This window comes from Cryptomeria japonica, chromosome 3 (genome assembly GCF_030272615.1).
Source record: "Cryptomeria japonica chromosome 3, Sugi_1.0, whole genome shotgun sequence".
Taxonomy (NCBI): Eukaryota; Viridiplantae; Streptophyta; class Pinopsida; order Cupressales; family Cupressaceae; genus Cryptomeria; species Cryptomeria japonica.
The window spans coordinates 413,796,097-413,816,555 of record NC_081407.1 but is presented as its reverse complement, the minus strand read 5'-3'; the positions used below and the strand labels follow the sequence as shown (position 1 = coordinate 413,816,555).

At 35.7% G+C, this 20,459-nt stretch overlaps 1 protein-coding gene across 3 annotated transcripts in view; it reads left to right on the top strand.

Moving 5' to 3' along the window:
* Window positions 1-17,155, top strand: part of LOC131069507 (homeobox-DDT domain protein RLT3) — a 66,258-nt gene extending 49,103 nt beyond the window's left edge. For all 3 annotated transcript variants that reach the window (XM_058004975.2, XM_058004974.2, XM_058004973.2), the window contains 8 exons: window positions 12,028-12,150; window positions 12,325-12,628; window positions 12,710-12,966; window positions 13,544-13,891; window positions 14,026-14,637; window positions 14,979-15,083; window positions 15,192-15,417; window positions 16,505-17,155. In XM_058004975.2, the coding sequence (XP_057860958.1) occupies window positions 12,028-12,150; window positions 12,325-12,628; window positions 12,710-12,966; window positions 13,544-13,891; window positions 14,026-14,637; window positions 14,979-15,083; window positions 15,192-15,417; window positions 16,505-16,521 (1,992 nt within the window). In that variant the 3' untranslated portion in view covers window positions 16,522-17,155. The remainder of the gene's footprint in view (window positions 1-12,027; window positions 12,151-12,324; window positions 12,629-12,709; window positions 12,967-13,543; window positions 13,892-14,025; window positions 14,638-14,978; window positions 15,084-15,191; window positions 15,418-16,504) is intronic.
* The last annotated feature ends 3,304 nt before the right edge of the window (window positions 17,156-20,459 follow it).

Here is a 20,459-nt window from a genome sequence, read left to right as displayed (position 1 = left end):
TAAATTCATGGTGCATGCTTCAAACTCACACAGGGCATTCTTCAACCTAAATTCTTGGATATCTTGCCTACGCACTTCAAAATGTCCAACAACTAATTTTAAAAATTCAACAAGAGTCATTCCTGCTTTTCTAGAGATTCCTCTAGCAACTAGAGTGAGAGTCTCACTGAGGTTAACTCTTGTCTTTTTGAGAGAATTCGTAAACAATAAATTTGTATTAACACTCTCCTTGGCTGCATGCGTGGAGCCATTTATCGATTCTACATTAGTTTTAGTAACTGTCTCATAGGTAACTTGCTTATGCACTTCAAAATGCCTGACAGCCAATTTAAAGAATTCAACAAGTTTCACCACCTCTTTCACAGAGATTCCTCTTGCAAATAGAGTATGAGTTTCACTTAGTTTAACTCCATATATTGACAAAATCCTTAAGCAATAAATTTGTCTTCGTACTCTTCAATACTCTTGTCAGCCGCATGCATGGAATCAGTTAGTGACTCTACAATAGGTTTAGAAACTGTCTCCACAAAGCTTGAAGGGCACTCATCCATCATGGCATAAGGCCATACCTGCTTGACTGGATCAGAAAGTAGCTTGTAAAGCCTAGCATTTTGAAGTCCCCTGGTCAAAACTTACCAGGTTCAGGACTGCATTTTCTAATGATCACTTGCTGACCATGAAATTCATCAATACACAATACATTTATCATCCAAGAAAATGAAAGAAGACCCTTTTTGAAACTAACAACATACGAGACATCATTTAGCTCAAGAACAACACTTGAAGTCATATAGAAAGAGACAAAGTCCAACATTTAGCTCAAGAACATCACTTGAAGGTGTATAGAAAGAGTCACAGCCCAATCCAATAACTAGATAAGTAGCATCATGTGATGAAACAACTTGCCGAATAGAGGATTTAATAAGAATTGTGCTACAGATACTTGATAATAATATGCCACTTTGAGTGGGTACCTTATAAACCACTTCAAGGGGGCTACCTACAAAAGTCTTCAATAAGAATACAATACTCAATATGATGATAGTAACTAACATCTACCTCCTATATATATCATACTTGTACCTTGGATGTCACCCGAGCCACTTTAACTACTTATATAAAACTATATTAATGATTATACATGGTTGCTAGGAGAATGGTATTAGTACTTGTACGAGAGACTTGTACCAATACCAGTATTTGTGTTTTTGAAAAATAATAGATAGGAGTATTTGAAGATGCCATTCTTTTAAAAATAATTTAATAATTTATTAATTTGCTAACATTAAAATTGAAGACCTAGAAATGGATGACATACAACCGGTACATGTGTTTTTGAAAAATAGAAGACGGGTACTTGGAGATGCCATTTTTAAAAATATAATTTAAGAATTTATTAATTTGCTAACATTAAAACTGAAGACCTAGAAATGGATGATGTACAAGTTTTTTGTGTTGCTTCAAACCCATGATGACTTGAAGTCTTTTCCAAACTTGTCTAGGCTCGACAATGTTGATGGGGACTCTATTTTGCCTGGTTGTGATTCTTCTATGGCTGCAATAATATTACTAAATAAATTGTAACTCTATGTAAAAAAGAGCAATTATAATAAATATAAATAAATTGAAATATTTTAAAGATATTAAATATATTAATAATTAAAAATGAAATCTAAATATTTTAAAATATTAAATTTTAATTTATTGAATTTTATTAAAAATACAAATCAAATGTCAGATATAAAATTAAATGCCTTAAATTCTATAAAAAAGAAAATAATAATAATAAAACTCGAGAAAACAAAAATAGTCTACCTTAATACCTGGAATTTTGGTCCAACAAAAAGAGAGGGCTTCCATCACAATGCGAGGAAGAATGGTGCAGGAACACACACAAAGGTTAGCAAAATGGCCATAGACAATCATCTGTGGGAATCGTTGTGTTGGTGCCATTGCCACTTTGCCTAGACAAATTCCTCCCAGAATTGGTCATGTTTCAGAGTGTGACGGAAGACTACATAGTGAAATAAAAACAAACAAAACCCAAAACAGCATGGGGAACTGAAAGAAACATCAGTAGGATGTTTCTTATGAGGAGGGATGTCTCCAAGTGTGTTTTTGGTACAAGAAACATGTCTTGATCTTTGGGACGTGTCCTAGGGGTTCAAAGACGTGTTTCCTTGCAACATTGTAATTTAATTAAGGTAGCCACAAGTTGATTACCCATAACCCTATGTGCTTATAGGTTTAATGGCATAGCAGTTTGCACATCGTTGCCCAACTCCACTTGTATGCCTTTCTCATTCTTGAAGTCTGTTGAATGATTTTTTATTGATGGTCATGTTTCTAGGTACTCCCATGTGCACATACCACTCTACACCAAACACAATTTTAATGGATAGGCATGAGACCAAGGAGAAAGTTGTCAAAAGATTGGATGCTAACTTGTCTTTCTGACATTGAGATGCATGGTGGTCTATTTTGTGGTACTTGAAACACTTCACATGAATCAATTCTTCCTTCACTTGGTTAGAAGAATATGGTTTTTCCTCGCTGTTCTGGCCTTTCCTAAGCCCTCTTATCTTACCATATGTCTACATCTTCCCTATGAGGGCTGGCTTTTGACTCTCTTTCACTGCAACTGAAATATTCTCTATTTTGATCTCCTCCTGGATAAAATCATTCCAATCCTTTACAAAACTGGGAAGCTTCTCATAAGTGTAGATGCCTACAACAAATGGGTTATAGGAAGGAGAATCCATTTGTAGTTATGGACACCGGTTCATCATCCTCCACACCTACCTGGATTGCAACGAGCTTTTCGTGTGTCATTGAGCTTGTTCTTAGTAGTATCTGGGATAAATGTATAATTGGTATAGAGTGATCAAGGCATCGTATGTCTCCTTCCCTCTGCTGCTGCTTTGCATGTGAGGAATCAAATAGTCTTTCACCAGATTTAGGATGATTCACTCAACCTTGGTTGATCTTTCGCATGTTTGGCCTATTGAACAGGTTTGGTAGGAGCTGCAACCTATGTCTCCACAATTCTCCAAAGATCAACCTCATCAAGTACCATCTGCAATTTGTACTTTCAATGAGTAAAGTTGGAAACACCCTTTAGAGAGTCGCACACTCTTTAGATTGAGATTATTCATATCAGCAACTCCTAGAACGTGCGCAAACCAAATAGGTCAGTTAGAAATATCTTAGATCAATGACCTATTGCAGGTGCAGATTAACACTCCAATTATTGCAATGCTTACGGCATCTGTCATGACCCCGATCAGGTTTTCACTGTCATATTAGAAATTAATAACTGGATTTAGAAAATTGCCTTATAAGACTTCACAATTTTCTAAAACATCTCAATCACCAGCCCATAAGATATACGCCATCAGCAATCTACAATCCATCACACCCCCGCCAGGATTACACTCTTCACCTTCTGCTAGAAGGGAATAAAAAAATGTATAAGATCTGCTACCTAAGGAGATCACTGATAAGCAAATAAATTAACTTAATCATCATATAAAATACTTAGTCATCACACAAAACTGTTACGATTAAGCAGCAATTTTGTTAACAAAAAGGCATTGGGTAGTCCACAAGAGACACCACTATTGGAAAAGAGGTGACCTGGGGTGAGGGATATAAAACGATCAACATATTAAAGAAGTGGGGGGCATTGAACAGGACAGGATAGGTATTTTAAATCAGCAACAAACCAAGTGGATCAGACAACAGGAAAGACAAAAAGTAGATTGCTAGATTCAAGAAGAGATCTGCCATTCATCATCGAACCATCAAGAAAGACCAACCGATCCATTCAAGGGAGCATCGAACTTCATAACTGATTTCAGAATTAATATTGAAAGGATAATCAGCAGACTTTGATAGGTGCTTGGTATGATGCATAATGCATATGTATGTGTGTGTGTGTGTGTGTATGTGTGTCTGTATGTATGTATGTGTGTCTGTATGTGTGTGTGTATGTTTGTATGTGTGTGTGTATGTGTATGTGTGTATGTGTGTATGTATTGTATGTATGTATGTATGTGTATGTGTATGTGTGTATGTATGTGTGTATGTGTGTGTATGTATAGGCATACACACACATACACATACAGACATACATACATACATACACACACGCATACACACATACATACATACATACATACATATATATATTATATTAAGGATTCCATTAATACTTTATCCAACCAACCATCCTATATTATGGAGCGAAGAATGAAATATCATGTTAAGGAGGCATCAACATTGAGTTCCATCAAGTATGCCAACCTTGGGTGGGGCCAAGAGGTCGAATGACTGGGTGTTCATTCCGTGCTCTTGGGCTTGATGGGAAGGGATAGGCCCAAGGCGCCTTATATGGTTTTCTGAGGGACTCCATAGTGTGGATTGGTTGATTGTTGGAAGATAACGAAGGAAACATGGATAGGGGGTGCAGATACAAGTGTTCCACTAGGTAGACCACTCCATGTTGGATGTCCGATGTGCCTACCACTTGGAGCCAAAAGGGTGAGTATATGTGCTTGGGCTTAGTGTGAGATTGCTTTGGACCGATCCTATCATGTTCCTTCAATCAAACCCTATTGTGATTGGATAGTAGATAATAATATAGATATGATCTATCTAATGAATTAGGATAATTACATGTACTCATATTTGTGATTATTGACCCTAATGAGAATAATTGAGATTTATATATATCAAATATTATTGATTGTGGTTGCAAGACTTTAATCAAGATTTAATTTGTTAAAAGGGCATTTTTAATGATAAAGTTATACCTCTAACTATCTTACATTTCTTATTTGAACGGAATTTGTTATTCTAGGGCAAAATCTAGGGCAATTTCAACAAGGGACATTATAACATCCTGTTAGGACTGTTTTGGGCAAATTCTTTGCTTTGGTTTAGGTTTAGGTTTTCCTGTTGTTTTTCAAATTTTGTCTAAAGCGCTTATCCTTTTTTAAAATAGCTCATTCGGTCGTGGTTTTAATGAGAAATTGTTTTGGCCCGCGTTGCATAGGTTATTTTCTTCCCGTGTCCTAGGACAATTAAGTTTCGTCCCCTCCCACATGTAACTTTAGGGTTTGTAATTGGTCATGTGCCTGGATTATCTTAAGGTGGGCCTTGATTGACAGAGAGGTTGTGTTTGCATTGAGCTGTTGTTTGATGTGGCGAACTGTATGTGCCCGAATTGTTAACTCAGAGCTTGGTGGAAGCTTTTTCTTAACTTGGCCGAGTCCCGAGTTGAGTTGGCCCGGTGAAATTTACTTGGAATTCGGTAAGTCTTATTTTCTCCATTTCAGCGAGTGTCCAAGAAGGATGTTACGGCTTCAGCAAGAGGTTACTTGGCACCCAGTGGAGGTATTTTCTCCATTTCAACGAGTCCCAAGAAAAGGAAGAATGAGCGGAACGTTGGCGGCCAGGTAGAATCCAACGTGTCAGCTTGGGCCTCGCCAAAGTAGCTTTTGTGATCTTGAAGAGTGCTGAGGCAGTGAAATAAAGTGACAAGATAAGTGATGTAGCCGACAACTTCCTCGGGTATGGATATTTGAATTTCGCCGCTAGTCATCGATTTTTTGAGATCAACGGGCTTCGCACAAGTGCATGTTTAAACTTGTGCGAAGCCCGTTTGCGCCATCGTTATTCACACGGACCTCATTTATGAAGATAAGGTTGGTGAGTTCGAGCTTTGAACAACTTCGATTTCTTTAATTACAATTTGTTGAAAGGGTCTGGTGCGGAGCTGAGTTATCAAGTTGCAAACCTGTCCATCGGCCATAAGGGTTAGAAAGCGCAAGCAAAATTTAGTAAGTTCTGTTGCCCATTTCTTTAGTTTCTTTCAAGAGCCTGGTAAAGGAATCAATTATAGCCCTAGTTGAAGTATTGTCAAGGTCTAGGATAATCTTGAGTCAATTTGTGAAATGTCCACCCCTTCGGAAACCTCACAGTTTGTAGAACCCAAAGCCAAGAAACAAAAGCATGATAGAAGACTTCATGATGACCTAATTGCTCAATTACTCGGGTCATCTTATAGACCTAAAATGGGAAGTGGTGTCTTGAAATTTGTTGATAAGCAATCTGATTGTAAGGAAAGCTATTTTAAAATCAGGGGGCACCATATCTCTAAATTTTTCTATATGAAGTCAGAGTCTGCAATTCTTGATTGCAATCCATGGAGATTAGGACTGGCTAGGTTAGTCGTTCCTAATGTTTTTCTCAATGTAGACCTAATCAAGGCCTTAGCAAAATGTTACAATTCTGAAGGCCAATACATCAGAGCCATAAATGGAAGGTTGTTAGATATCAACAAAGATACAATACTGGAGGTATTTGGCTTAGAAGACTTTAGAGATTGTACTATAGAGATTAATTTGGAAAACCTAAAGGCTGAATATGATGCTACAAAAGGGCTTTTTCAGAAGAAAATGGTTGCCTATTCATAGACCAAGGTACATAAATAACTTGCAACAGTTTGCTAGAAACGAGAAGCCCCCATGTAAAGTGGATTTGTTCTATAGATATTTTGAATTGACTTATTATGCAATTTGTCAGGTATCGGGGTATAGTGGGAACCCTATGATGCCCGAGGAATTAATGCTGCTTGCTTGTGATGTGCAAAGTGAAACTGATTATAGATTTTATGACTACCCCCAATTTGTTGTAGATGCACTGCATGAGTCATTGGTGAAAATACAACAGGGTGGTTCAAAATTAACTTTCAAATGGTATTCATGCTAATGCATATAAGGACTGTTCAGAAGGGTGTTGAAGTGCCAGTCCAGTTGTGGATTGCTATTTGGGACAGTGGATACCAGCATTCACAAGCTCTTGTGTTCGAGTAGTATTTTGTCAAAAGAATATATGTTGCATGTGGCATAGAGGTTCCTCGATTGTCAAAGCAAGTGATGAATTTCCTAAGACCTAAGGGGAGGGGAAAAGGATTTCAAGGTGAGTATTGACCATAATTGGGCTGATTGGTATTTGGATGAGCAATATACATACATCAGGGTGTATGGATTTAAGGGAATGCAACATATTTTGCCATTTATAGTTTCAAATAGATTGGCTGCTTTGGAGATTGTGTGGCAAATGTATGAAGCCTCAACTCCTTTTAGGAGGGATCTTTTTTGCCCATGTATCTTGAAATTGGCGATTTTGAGATTAATTCAAACAAGGGTTTTGAGCAGGCTGTTAAGTTGCTTATGTCTATTCATTTGCCACTAGGATTGACAACTAGGGAATTTGACCCGGAAGGGTATTATACTTCTGCTGAAAGGGCAATGACATTAGGGAAGGTCCAACATGAATTTGAACTAAGAGAGGAATTATAGTTCTTATGAAGAGGTGCAGGCAAGAAGATCAATGTACTTCAAAGTACAAAAAATTGAAAGCAGGAAAAGGTTTGAGGACCCTTCTTAAGAAGGACTTTTTCTGGATGAGTCTAATAGGGTAATAAGGATGGAGAAGATTATTTAGAATGCCCCTATTCTTTTAGCCAACTTATCCATTCCTCCACCCCCATCTCCAAGTCCATCAACCTTTGTAGTGGGAGGACCAGTTGAGGTTTCCCCTTTAGCCAGAATGTCTCCAACACCATCTTCATGTTATGATTTATCTCAGGAGGGTGAAGATAAAAGCAAACAACAAGAGGAGGTGGAAGTGACCCAAGAAGTAAGGTTGCAACCTTACATTCCACCTGATGAGAATAATGATGATTTGATTCAAATAAGCAACTATTTGAGAGAAGATGTGAGAAGAAAAGCATCATAATCTTTTCTATCTGATGATAAATTCATTCATTCTCAAGAATTTAGATTATTTATGTATAAGTGGAAAGGAAGAGAGATTGCCGGGGGACTAAAAGAAATCCCTAATGAGCAACGAGAGGAATGTAATAAGAAGTTCTATGCAGAGCTCAAGGAAGAATTTGATCAAATGACACCTGAAAAGGGGAGGCAATTGCTTAAGAAAGCTGGATGTTTGATTATTCTTGGGATGGATTTATCCTCCAATATTGTTTTTGATAATCTGAGAAGAGATCAGAAATTTGAATGTAATCTCATAGATGAAAGATATGATAAGCTCTGTTTTCGTTCAGAGTTTAGACCTTCTGATAAGACTCTTTCCACGTGGTGCATGTATCCTGAAGGACAAAGACCAAAGTTGATTAGTGATATGAATGAAATAATGGGACAGTTTATGGTTTATAGGCTTAAGGATGTTCCTGCTAGTGATGCAGCCAAATTAAACATGAATACTGCCCTATTCACTCAGGCCAAGATTGAGGAATTGAATGAAACAATTGCACAAATCACTCAGGAAAACATTGAATTAAGAGAAGCACCAGGAGCTTCAAAAGGAAAAGGCTTGTTGTTGGAGGATGAGAACACCATTTCCAAGTTACAGTCCAACCTCATATGTGAAAGAAATAAAAGAGAAGAGGAGTTGCAACAGGAGGTGATGTATTTGAAGAAAGATCTCAGAATGAATAAGTTCACATGGGCCCAAAGTTATGTCAAGAGCAGGTTTGAACAGATATTGCCCTATCTATAGATTACACGGGCAAGATATCATGAGTTATTCCATGTTATGCGGAGGCAACGGGCAGTAGAGATCTAGTTAAAACTTACCATGCGGCATTTGTTTCAAAAGCAGCAACTATTCTACTGTATGTATAAGTTTATTGAGTCTGTTGGTGGTCAAGATGCTCAATTATGGATAGAGATGTTGAATGAATTAGAGCCTACATTATCTGAGGCTAATGAATTGCGAAGTAATCACCGCAGATTTCATGGATGTATTGCACAAGCTCTGAAAAGATTTGCCAAATTACAAGGCACTCCCCTCCCTTCATTCATAAAAGAAAGTGGAGAGCTTAGGACAGAACAAGAATGGAAGATAGAACTTGGAAATTGCCTTTTCTGCAGGGTGCTAGAGAAAGTTCTGGATGATGCTGATAGGGTGGTGGAGAATTTGCAATTGCATATAAGTGGCTTGTACCAACTGGAGTTTAGCGCCGGAATCTTGAATAAAGCGAATGCTACTCTAGTGACTCCATATAACGCACACATGGATTCTTGTCAAAACTTATTTTCTAGAGAGAAGTGAGTCATGAGAGGTAGTTCTGCTAGCTGGAGGTTTTCTTTTGTTTTCATGAATTCCGTTGCAACTTAATCAAACTGCCTCTTGTTTCTAATATGGCCTGTCAAAGAGGTTATAACTGTAAAAGGTAATGATTCATTGTGAATGATGGTTTGTTATGGTATTCCTTATCCTCGGTTTTTCCTTGAGATAACTGTTATAGTTTATTCCATGATGATAAAGCTAGATAGTGACATGTGGCATGGTATTGGCCGGAAGCTTTGTTGCTCCCTTGTTTTTTATAAAAGGGAATCCATGGCCATTTTGTAGGGGTTCTGAAAAATGTAATATGGAATCAATTTAGGAGGGTTTTTCTTGATATAGAGTTATCTTTTTCTGACATATGAAACTATTGCAGATATAGAAATTAATAGAAATACTTTGATGAATTGTCTCGTATTTGTTGTTTCTCAATTGTATGCTTTCATTTGTTAAGGACAAATGGTACTGTCTCTATGGGTTTACTGTAGATGTGTGATGTGATGCTTAGGTTTTCTTTAAGGAAGAAATTAAATTCTGGTAGTACATTACAGCAATTGAGGAATAGTTATACGATTGTTTAAGTATGATTCATGGGGATTGTGATAGGATATATTTGTAAGGCATTTATATTCAGGAATTTAAATGTGACTCTTGTCTATCTGTCAGAAACATGACTTTGTGCCTACGAATAACACACTGGTCTGATGATATGTTTGTTTAGTAACCACAATATCTTTTAAGCAATTGTTCTCTCGTTTGACTTTTGTTTATGATAAGGATTTGGATCCTCAGTTGACAATATCTTGTGAAATAAGCAGAATAGGGCCAATTCTGACTTGCTTATTTGTATTAACCTTGTGTCATTGAGAATTATCTGTTTTAAAAGCAATACTGGTCTAGTATGTTGTAAATTTGTGAGTATTGCTATAGGTTAATCTACCTGGGTCTTGCAGATGCCGAAGTGAAGAAGGATTGTCCATCTTGTCGTGATATCCTTGTCAATTGGCCAATGGTCTTAAGTTCTTGTTGAAGGGAGAAGGCTACTTCTTAGAGAAACTTAAGAAATCACTTGGAAACACCAACACATCCCACCCTACAAACTCTTGTAGGTCTGGATTTCTTTAATCATTGAAGACTCTTAGGCATCACAGTCACTGAAATAAACCAGACATCTGTCTCAAATTAAAATCAACCTGTCAATCACTAGAAGATCATGTACAACAACCTACCACATGTTCTTGTGCCTCTCACAGGCACCAATCACCATCAATTATTGGATCTTGGTCATCACACCTTCTGAAGCCCTCTGACAACTCTCTCTCTCACAGGCACTGATCACATCAATTATTGAATCTTGGGCATCACACCTTCTGAAACTCTCTGACAACTCTCTCTCTCTCTCTCTCTCTCACAGGCAGCAGCCCTTTCCATAAATGTAAACCTTGGAAGATTTTAAATTTTTTGCTTTGGTACCATGTCAATTTTCAGACCATGTTAAGGAGATTCTGTACTAGGAAAATTAAATCTAAAACACTAGGAAACTTAAACTTGATATCTCTTATTATAACTGCTAATTCTGAATACAATAATTGATAAAGTTAAGCACATCATACTGAAAATATGAACAGTGAATACACATTATTGAATTCTCAAACCTGCAACTGTCTTGTTATTAAATCTGAAAAAGAATTCTCTGCACTAGCACAAAATTGGAATGAATTCATGTTCCATTCATATCCCTGCTTTTCATTTATAGGTGAATAAGGCCACAAAGTAGCTTAAAAGCATAGGCAAAATCTCTCCATGCAACCCATGCGGGGCCTCCCATGCAAACAAAGCATGCATGCAAAGCACCACATCCCAAGAAAAACAAAAAGTGAAGCATGAATTGAGGAAAAAAAGACAGTGTAAACTTAGATCTCTAAAGTGGGAACAGCAGTCAACTCACTGCTAGAATTGAACCTTCTCTTGCAAGTGTTGTTGTAAATATAACAGTATACTAAAAAAAACTTGAAGGGGACTAAACTTCAGCCTATGTGCCTACTGTTCCTGTACCTCCTTATTCGACTGCTTCCCACACGACTGTGTCCCCATTACACAGCAGATGTGTAACATTGTCAGCTACCTTTCTTGTAATAAATACTTTAAAGTCCTCATGATTGAATTTGGGGCGCTGGTCCTCCATGAAGGAACAAGGAGACTTCTAAGCATATTTGTCCAACCTTCCTCATCTTTGTTCTATATTTTAGGCCTCATATTCTTCCATTTAGCAACTTAACTGTATATATTTTCTGTTACCATAGGACAGGCAATCTTGTAGTTAGAAGAAATAATGTAGAGTCATTATGTAAGGAAATGAATGACAGAGTATATTAGTTTAATGCAGTCACCTGTTAATCCTCTTCAGATTTACTTAATTTCCCTCCCATTTAAGATTTTAGATTCCTACTGATTTCTTGCATATGCAAGCCTAACTGCTTAAAACAATTGATATACATACAATTGATTTTCTGAAACCATCTATTCTGAGAATTTCAAATGCTAAATCTTCTCCGCTTTATTTTCTAGGAAAATATTTGTGTAGTCATTTGAACATCTGCTTTTAATGCTTTTTGTATAAGTGTTAACTGTTAAGCAACTACAAGTCTGCACACATAAAGGTGTTTCTTTGCAGATGTGAATAAGTCTCTCCTAGCAGTTGAATATTTCAGAATCCATGATTTGCAGTCACTATTGGCTCCATGGAATGATAGGTTGAACAATTTCTGCCATCATGTTACGGATGGTTTAATCACTTTTTTTTGCAATTAATGTTTTGCATGTTTAATAACTTATCATTTTCTTTTGGCTATTTGTTTAATACTGTAGGATGAGAGTCAAATAGGGCCCCATGGATTGGTCCCTGGAACACTAAAACATGCTTTATTTCATATCTTGTTGCGAGAAGGCACTACTGGTTTGAAAGTTTCTAAATTGACCAAACACATTCAGGTATTATAATAATGTCTTCTTAGTACAATAATGGTCATGATTAGTTTTGAAATTAATTTCCTGTTCTGTAATTTTTGTGTATTTTGTGGACTGACAATTTGAATGCATGTGTTGAAAACCTTTGTTACATGTGCATGGATTTTTGACTTGTAATGGTCAAATCGGTTTTTGAAGAATTCTGATTTGAATAATATCTCATCAAGCAACGGACTAGAAGCTGCAATATGTTCTACTCTTGCAAGTGACATTACCCTTTTTGAAAAGATCTCATCGTCAGCATTTCGTCTAAGAGCAAATCTTATATTTACAAGAGACAGAGAACAGTATCATTCATGTTCAGAAAGTTCAGATGTGGAAAGTGATTATGTGGAAAGTGATTCTGAAAAATCAGATGGGGATGAAACTGGGGAATCAGGCTATGAAGAACAAGATAGGCTAAATACAACAGATTGTGCAAGAGAGGGTGTCCATGGCACAGGTAAAATCCCTCCAAGCATTGAAGGCTTCTATAAGATACCAAAATCTGGATAAGACGGTTCACAAATACTTGCTTCTGCAGGTACACAAGAAATTCCACCTTCAATGGAAGGCAGGAATCAACTTGAAGCATTAGAAGATGAGAGAAACAAGGGTGAAGGGAATGACAGACTTTGTGATGTTGGAACTGCAACAAATGAAAGTCGTGTAGAAGAGGCTTGGTTGTTGTGTTTGATGGAAGAGGAGTACGAAGAACTAAGTGTTGAAGAAAGGTTGAATGCTCTTATGACCCTCGTGAAAATAGTGAAATCTGGATGTAGCATACAGAATTCAGTTAAGGTACATCAAACTTCTTGTTTGTAGATAGTGTTTACGGAAAGAAGCAAGTAATATTGCTCAGTATTCATCAAATAGTACTTTAATGTTCATTTTGGATACTTTATTGTTGTTTGTTATTTTGTTGTATAGTTGTCTTTATATATTGCAAAGCTTTTTCGGTTCCCTGCCAAGTAACAAAGTTGTATAGTAGGTCTCTTTGTCAAATTAATTATGAGTTTTGAATTGTATGCTGATAGTCAAGTAATTGGAATAAATGTTCAAATTCTTGGTTTTATTGGAATTTTGCTGTACCTAGAAAATATCTTTGTTCCCTCTTATTGTTTTGCAAATCTCGGCTCTGTGATTTTAAGCAACAGAGCTTCTGATATTTGTGGTTACATCCCATTGTAAACTAATTTCTTTTCAAAATGTTCAATTTTTGTGGTGTGGTTTGAATTTTGCTTAATTTAAATTAACTTTTTCTTCTCTTGTTATTTGCAAATTTTAGCTGCATGATTTCAAGTAACTGAATTTTAGTTTTTGTGATTACATCTACCTTGAACTAATCACTTTCCAAATGTGCATGTCTGTAAAATAGGATCCACTAGAAACATCATCACAGTTTTTCTTACCAGTTGGACCCCAAAGAATTGGCAGTCAGAATGGGAGACATAAAACTGTTGCACCAAAGAAATACAATAAAAATGATCGATCGCACAATTTAAGTGATCTATCAGGTCAAAAGTCTCATTCAAAGGGATTGCTAGCTTCACAGAAGCATGGTCGAGGATCAAGTTCCATGCAATGTATATGTCTAGGGTCAGATCGCAGGCATAATACATATTGGCAGTTTATAAGTAGAGGTAGCTTACAAGACCAGGGACGTGGAAGGGTCTATTTTCAATCATCTGAAGATGGACATTGGGAAGTGATTGATAATGAAGAGGTATTATCTTATATTAAAAAAAAACAGTTGTTTTTACTTTTCTGGAAGAACAAATTGTGCCTGTACATTACTATAGAGGCATGATTTAAGAAGAACATCATTGAATTTTTAACCTGTGTCTTGCAAAATTGCAGGATTTAGAGAACTTTATGTTGCTTTTGGACAGTAGGAGCAGTAGGGAAGCTAGCCTTTTTGCTTCTTTAAGAAGTTGTAAAGCTATACTTTGCCGAGAGATGCGCAAGTCTAAAGCTTGTAGAAATCAAGATATTTCAGGCAATGACAGTGAAAGTAATGAAAGGGAGATTATGTCTAGTGACAGTTCTGCAGTGTCACTTGTAGAGAATAATCAAAATAGCATCGTTTCTGAGGCTGAGAATGATTCTTCTGCACCCCCTGGAGCTATTTCACTTGAATTTGGGAGGACTGAAATGGAGAAGCAACATGAATGGGATCGTTATCGAGCCTTTGACAAATGGGTGTGGAGTGGTTTCTTTCAAATGCTAAATGTCTTAAAATACAACCCAGATATGCTAGTATCTTGTGAAGGTTGTCATGACCTTTACTGGCCAGAGGAAGGGCATTGTAAGCTTTGCCATACAACCTTTGAGTTGGATTTTGATTCAGAAGAAAGATATGCTGTACATGTTAAAACGTGCAGAATAAACACTCAAAATGACAGCAGCCATAGACATAAAGTTCTACCGTCACGGCTTCAGTCACTGAAAGCAGGGATGCAGGCTGTTGAGGTGAGCTGTATGCATCTATGATTGGCAGCATGTTTTAAGATCAGGACAAGATTTTTGATTCCATTCTTTGTGATGTTCATTTCTGAAGCACCTTTGAGTTGGTTCCTTGTTAAACATAGTCCACAAACATGCTTTATTATTGTGTTTAAAGTCATTTACTGCAATATAAATTTGATATCAGACATATTTTCAGATACATGAATATTGTAGAAATAGAAATCAAATTTAATAAGACAAAAAAGTCACTAGGATTTTTTCCTTGTTTATCTTGGAATCTCAGAAGCCTATTATAAAATACAATCTTTTCTAGAATAAACTATTATCTGACATTTTTTCTGCAGGCTGTGTTACCTCAAGAGGCTCTAGAGGTTTCTTGGAAGAGGTCAGGCCAGAAAGTTTGGATCAAGCGACTCAGGCGTGCTTCATCTTCAAGTGAGCTTGCTCAGGTTTGAACTTTTACATTCTTTTTTCTTTGTCACTGGCTTTGTCAATCTGATGCTTATGTATGCTAGCAAAACTGGTCTCTACCTTAATGTGCTCTTTTGTTATTCCAGGTGCTTGGGGATCTTGAAACTGCTATTCGTGATGACTGGTTACAGTCCTGTAATTTATCATTTAAATCAAGATCTGCATGCAGGGAGATGATGCCCATTTTTGCAGGTGCTCCGCATACTATAGCTTCAATGGCATTCTGGCTGGTGAGATTGGATGTTATTGTTTCTGCTAACCAGAAAAAAATTCCAACCAAAGCTACATGTCAGAGAAGGCTGCGTTCAAAAGGTGTGTACATGAGTTCCAGTGTATAAATTTAATAGAGAAATATGCTGCCTTATAGTTTCCATTATCCTAATCAATTTGATTCCTTGTAGTTGGCATAAATCTGTGCTTATCTTAGGCAAGTTGTTAATACATGGTGTAAGCTTTAAATATTTTTTTTTGTATTTGAAAAAAAACAGTCAAACATAATTTTTAAGTGATGCAAATGGTAAGCAGGTCAAATGAACAATTGACTAACAGTTGCCCTTGCTTGCACAACAAAAGCACGAGAATAAGGAAAAACCATGAGGAATGAGGAACACACACTTTCTATTATATTATTTTAGAAGAAATTACATCCTATTTGCCAAACAAAAATTGTATGGAACCCAAACAGCATACTCTAATCTGTCTAGTGAATTGCAGAAACTCTTTAGTACAATCTAACCCATTGATTGATTGACAAAATTTATAAAGAATGTGAAAAATTCTCAGAGAATACTAGCCATTGATTGATGAATGCTCCGTTACTCAGATTGATCCTATTGATGGAATTACTCCATGGATTCAATCCATTTTTTTTAACAAAAAAATGAGATACCCTATGAGATCAAATCTTGAGTTATTGTGCAAGTTAGATGCTTCTCATAGCACTTGAAAAATGTCTTTGGCATCTTTGCAATCAGTCACCTTCGAAAGAAACCAGGTGGCTTAAAAAAATGGAAAAATGAAAACGTTGAATGATATTGGATGTCTGTATCAGTTTGTGTTTGTGAAATGAATTAACCAGCTAATGTTTTGGGCGTGTGTTTTGGTTTTCAGTTACATCTTAGGGTTGGGAAATGCATTTTTTACTAACTATATTGAGGATTAGGATGGTCCATTTGTTGTCCAGTCATTTATTTCGAAAGGCAACAATAGTTAGGACAAAAATCTAGAGAATAGAGACAGCTGAATTATAATCTTGCTGATATTTCTTGGTCTGTAGTCTAGAGTAGTAGTTTATTTTAGTCATCTCCATATAGCAACAACTGATTTTTCAAGAGGCTTCTTGGTTTTCCTGATGTTTTGATCTCAATTCTTAATCTCTGTGCTTTTTCATCTGTTGTAGGGAAGAATGCCATTTGATGATTGGGATTTACTGCAGAAGTTTTGAGAATGTTTCTCATGGTGTTGAATTAAATTTACACTATAAGGAACTGCTGTGGTGAGGATCCCTAGTGTATTTTAGGATTGCAGGTATATTAGAAGACTGCTTATTAAAGGATCGATTAATTGTTTATAGATTTATATGCAATATGCTGCTGCAATCAGTAAACTTGTAAGTTCTGCAGCAGTATTGCACAGCTCACAATAGATGAATTACCATCATTACCATAGCTGAAAATGATGGGCTATCATGGTTAAATGATGGGCTATTCAGCAGAAGTATAATACCCTTCCGGGTCAAATTCCCTAGATGAGCATTATTTCAGATCATTACCATAGCTGAAAATGATGGGCTATCATGGTTAAATGATTTCCCTATTTTTGTATTATCCTAGGATCTGCTTACTGAAGCAACTAGATATTTGTGATTTAGCAGTTTAATATCACTTGTCATACTGAACTGCTGTACAAGCAACATTTTTGTCAATAATATATGTGATTCATGGCCAAGATTTAACATACGGGAGACATTGTAGTATGCTACTGTTGTAACCTTCTCCTGAGGGTTTGAGAAAACATTTTTGGTTGGAATAGAAAAATAATATTTTTCAAAGCTTTTTAATTAGAACTGTTTTGCCTATTGTATTTTTCATTGGCAACTGTTTGTCATAGATTGATTGGACACAATATTTCCCTGACTTCTGTACATAAGCTTAGAATTTATTAATAATGTTACTTGTGATTCACAGCTTTAATGATGACATTATTAAACGAGAAGCTGTTTCTGAATTGGATTTGGAAATATCATACATAACCTAGAGGATTCTCCATGCTGTTTTATAAATTGTGCTTGCTTACCAGCCAACGATATTACACAGATGTTGTGCATTTTCAATAATGTTTTATGCGTGGTTTATGCTGGCAATCTCATTTGTATGTAATGAAGTGTTCTTGAGATGAAAATGTATACCTTTCCTATTTCGTATCTGAATTTATGTCTATGCCATTTTGCATATAAAAAATAAGTGATACAGTATAATTTCCGAAACAAAGCTCATAGGTGGTTGCTAGCGAGAATCTTTTCATTCTTGTATCTACTAGAGTAATTTCAAAGTACCATGTTGATCCATAGGCAAATAAAAGAGATAGTAGTATAAACTGTCACTAGATGGCTGCAGCTTTCACAATCAAAGGAGCTGGCATCTCTGCTATATGGCAAACAGAAGGTTTAGGCTCGCAGTAGCAAATTGATATAAAATTTACTTACCATATGAATACACGATTATTAAATAGAACTTTCAGGATTGCTTGTCAAAAAGACATATTGAAACCAAATTTGCATTACAAATAATTGTCTGCTTATATGACCAGATTGGATAAATGTGTGACTAAAACTTTTGTTGGGAATTAGTGTTCACTTAGGTGTTATATATTAGAATTAGTGTTATGAATAATATTAAGTTGTTAACAAACAACTTAATATTAGTGTTATGAATAATATTAAGTTGTTAACAAACAACTTAATATTATTGTTAGGAGACACATGATAATTATTTATTATGTTTGTTATAATTTGTTATATAGATAATAGGTTAGTGGTACGTATGTGTTTGGATTGAGTTGTTAAAACAACTCAATATATTTAGTAGAGTTGTTGTGGGTTGTTCCCTAAAAAATAGGATTTTGGAATCCTATAAATATGTGAAGTGTTGGAATGAAAAATCAATGAATTGAAACACATAGTATGTTATATTGCAGCTTCTATTTCTCTCTCACCATATTTCTATTAACTTTAGGAACAACAAAACAATTTACAAGCATAATAATTTCAAAGATTGGCTGAATTTAATTGTCTTGTCCTAATCACTCGTTCAAATGAATTCAATAGGCACAGAACAGGATTTCAGAAAATAAACATACTTCACATATAATTTTTTTTTATTTCATAAACATAGATCTGGAAATTACCGAATACAACCAAAAGCAAGAATATTAAATCTTGGTCATCCAAGAACCTTTTTTTTCCCTTGCACAGAGAAATATTTCAACAAGATTAATGGGAATAAACATTAGAATGCTGATCACAAGCAGGTTTCAGTTACATTAGTAGTTGTTTTCCAACTTGAACAATCTCCAGTGGAACTCTCATTGAATTTTTCACTTCACAGGTAGAAGAAGTTTACAACAGAATTAAACTGTTATAACCTGGCTCTGATATTAATTGTCGATGTGGTTTGAAATGGGAATATTATAGTACATGTCTACGTGAATTCATAGAAATGGTTTTTGACCATGGTCAAATATGTAATTGTATTTTCCACATATTTTTTGTACTGTATTCTTGGTCTCATCAGTAGTTTTATGTGCAAATAACTAAACGTTCTTTTCTTCCAATCAGACATTCAGACAATTAAGGAAACTGCCAAAAAGGGTTGTCAGAGAACAGAGACAAGGTTTCCAGGGAGTAATGTAATGAAAATTTTCCACATTTTTGTAGTATTGTATTCTTGGCCCCAGCAGTAGTTTGATGTGCAAACTATTAAACATTCTTTTCTTCCAAGTATACATTCAGACAATCAAGGAAGCTGACAAAAAAGGTTAGAGAACAAAGAGAAGGTTTTCAGGAAGTAATGCAATGAAAACTTTGATAGAGATTGCTTCCCCGCATAGTCCTAGTTACAGGATGGCCTAGGCCTTTTGTTTGGTATTAATATTTTAAGGATAATGAAGAACCATAGAAAAAAATACAGTACGTAGTAGTTCATTCTAGGGTGTAGTATATAGACCATTTACTTTATCTTGTATTTACATGATTCATTTACTTGTTTTGAGTATAAGCTGATGCCGAGGAATGCACCTGTGAAGAGTAATTGCTATTTATCCTAGGATAAATAAAATTATTCCTTTTGAAGTTTGTGTGATACTTGTAAGATCAAAAGAATAATAACAATGACAACATCTATGAAAGATTATCTCAAATTGCATGATCTTTGAAAAGTTTTATATGATTGTTGTAACTCCTATTGTGCATGAAACATCTCTCATGCCTTGAGGGTTATTTTGGTGTAGGGCCATCGATGCAAATTTTTAATTTTTAATGAATACGTGAATTTTTTTTTTCGATCGGTATGAATACGTGATTTATTATTTACCTTCTTTGACTTGCTTTAGATTCAGGAATCTCACTCCACGTATGGATTGGAAGTGTTTGATGTGATAGCGGTCTACCTAATAAATTTCTAAGTCTTAGACATCTTGCATAAAGTCTTGAGCTTTGCACGTGAGTTGTGTTGTTGTGACTAACGTAATGAAGAATATAGTGCCTACCCAATTCCATAGTTTAGAGATGAATACCTTGGATTAATTATGTGTACGAGTGTTGCTTGTGAAGTTATTTTTATGATAAAGTATATACGTTCGATGGATAGAGCCAATATAATTACTTTGCAAATAATTGAACGAATTAGGTAGCATTGTATTTTGGTTGTAGTGATCATTGATTTCATGAACTTTATCAAGATTTAGAATGCATCTCAAGAACAATTTTTTCTCAAAAATTTGATTAGATATTCAGTTTTGTGCTTTGGATGAATTTGGGTTGGGAGGACTCAGAGAGTGCATCTGAAGATGTCACATTAAGCTTATATATGTTCCGCATGCATCCATGAGGATTTTTAAAAATTGAGCATGCTAGGTATTGTTAGATTTGTTTTTAGGTTCAAATTTTACATTGAGTGATCTTTTCCAAACATAAAAACTTAGTTGATTCTCACAAATTTGAAACCCTCAAATAAATAGGAGATTAGGAATGAATAAATGTTTTTTCTCAACACCTTTTTCACAACATCTTTACATGGTTGAATGTGTAAAACCCAAACATAGAAAAGAAGAGCTTATAGAATTTATAAATCTATTAT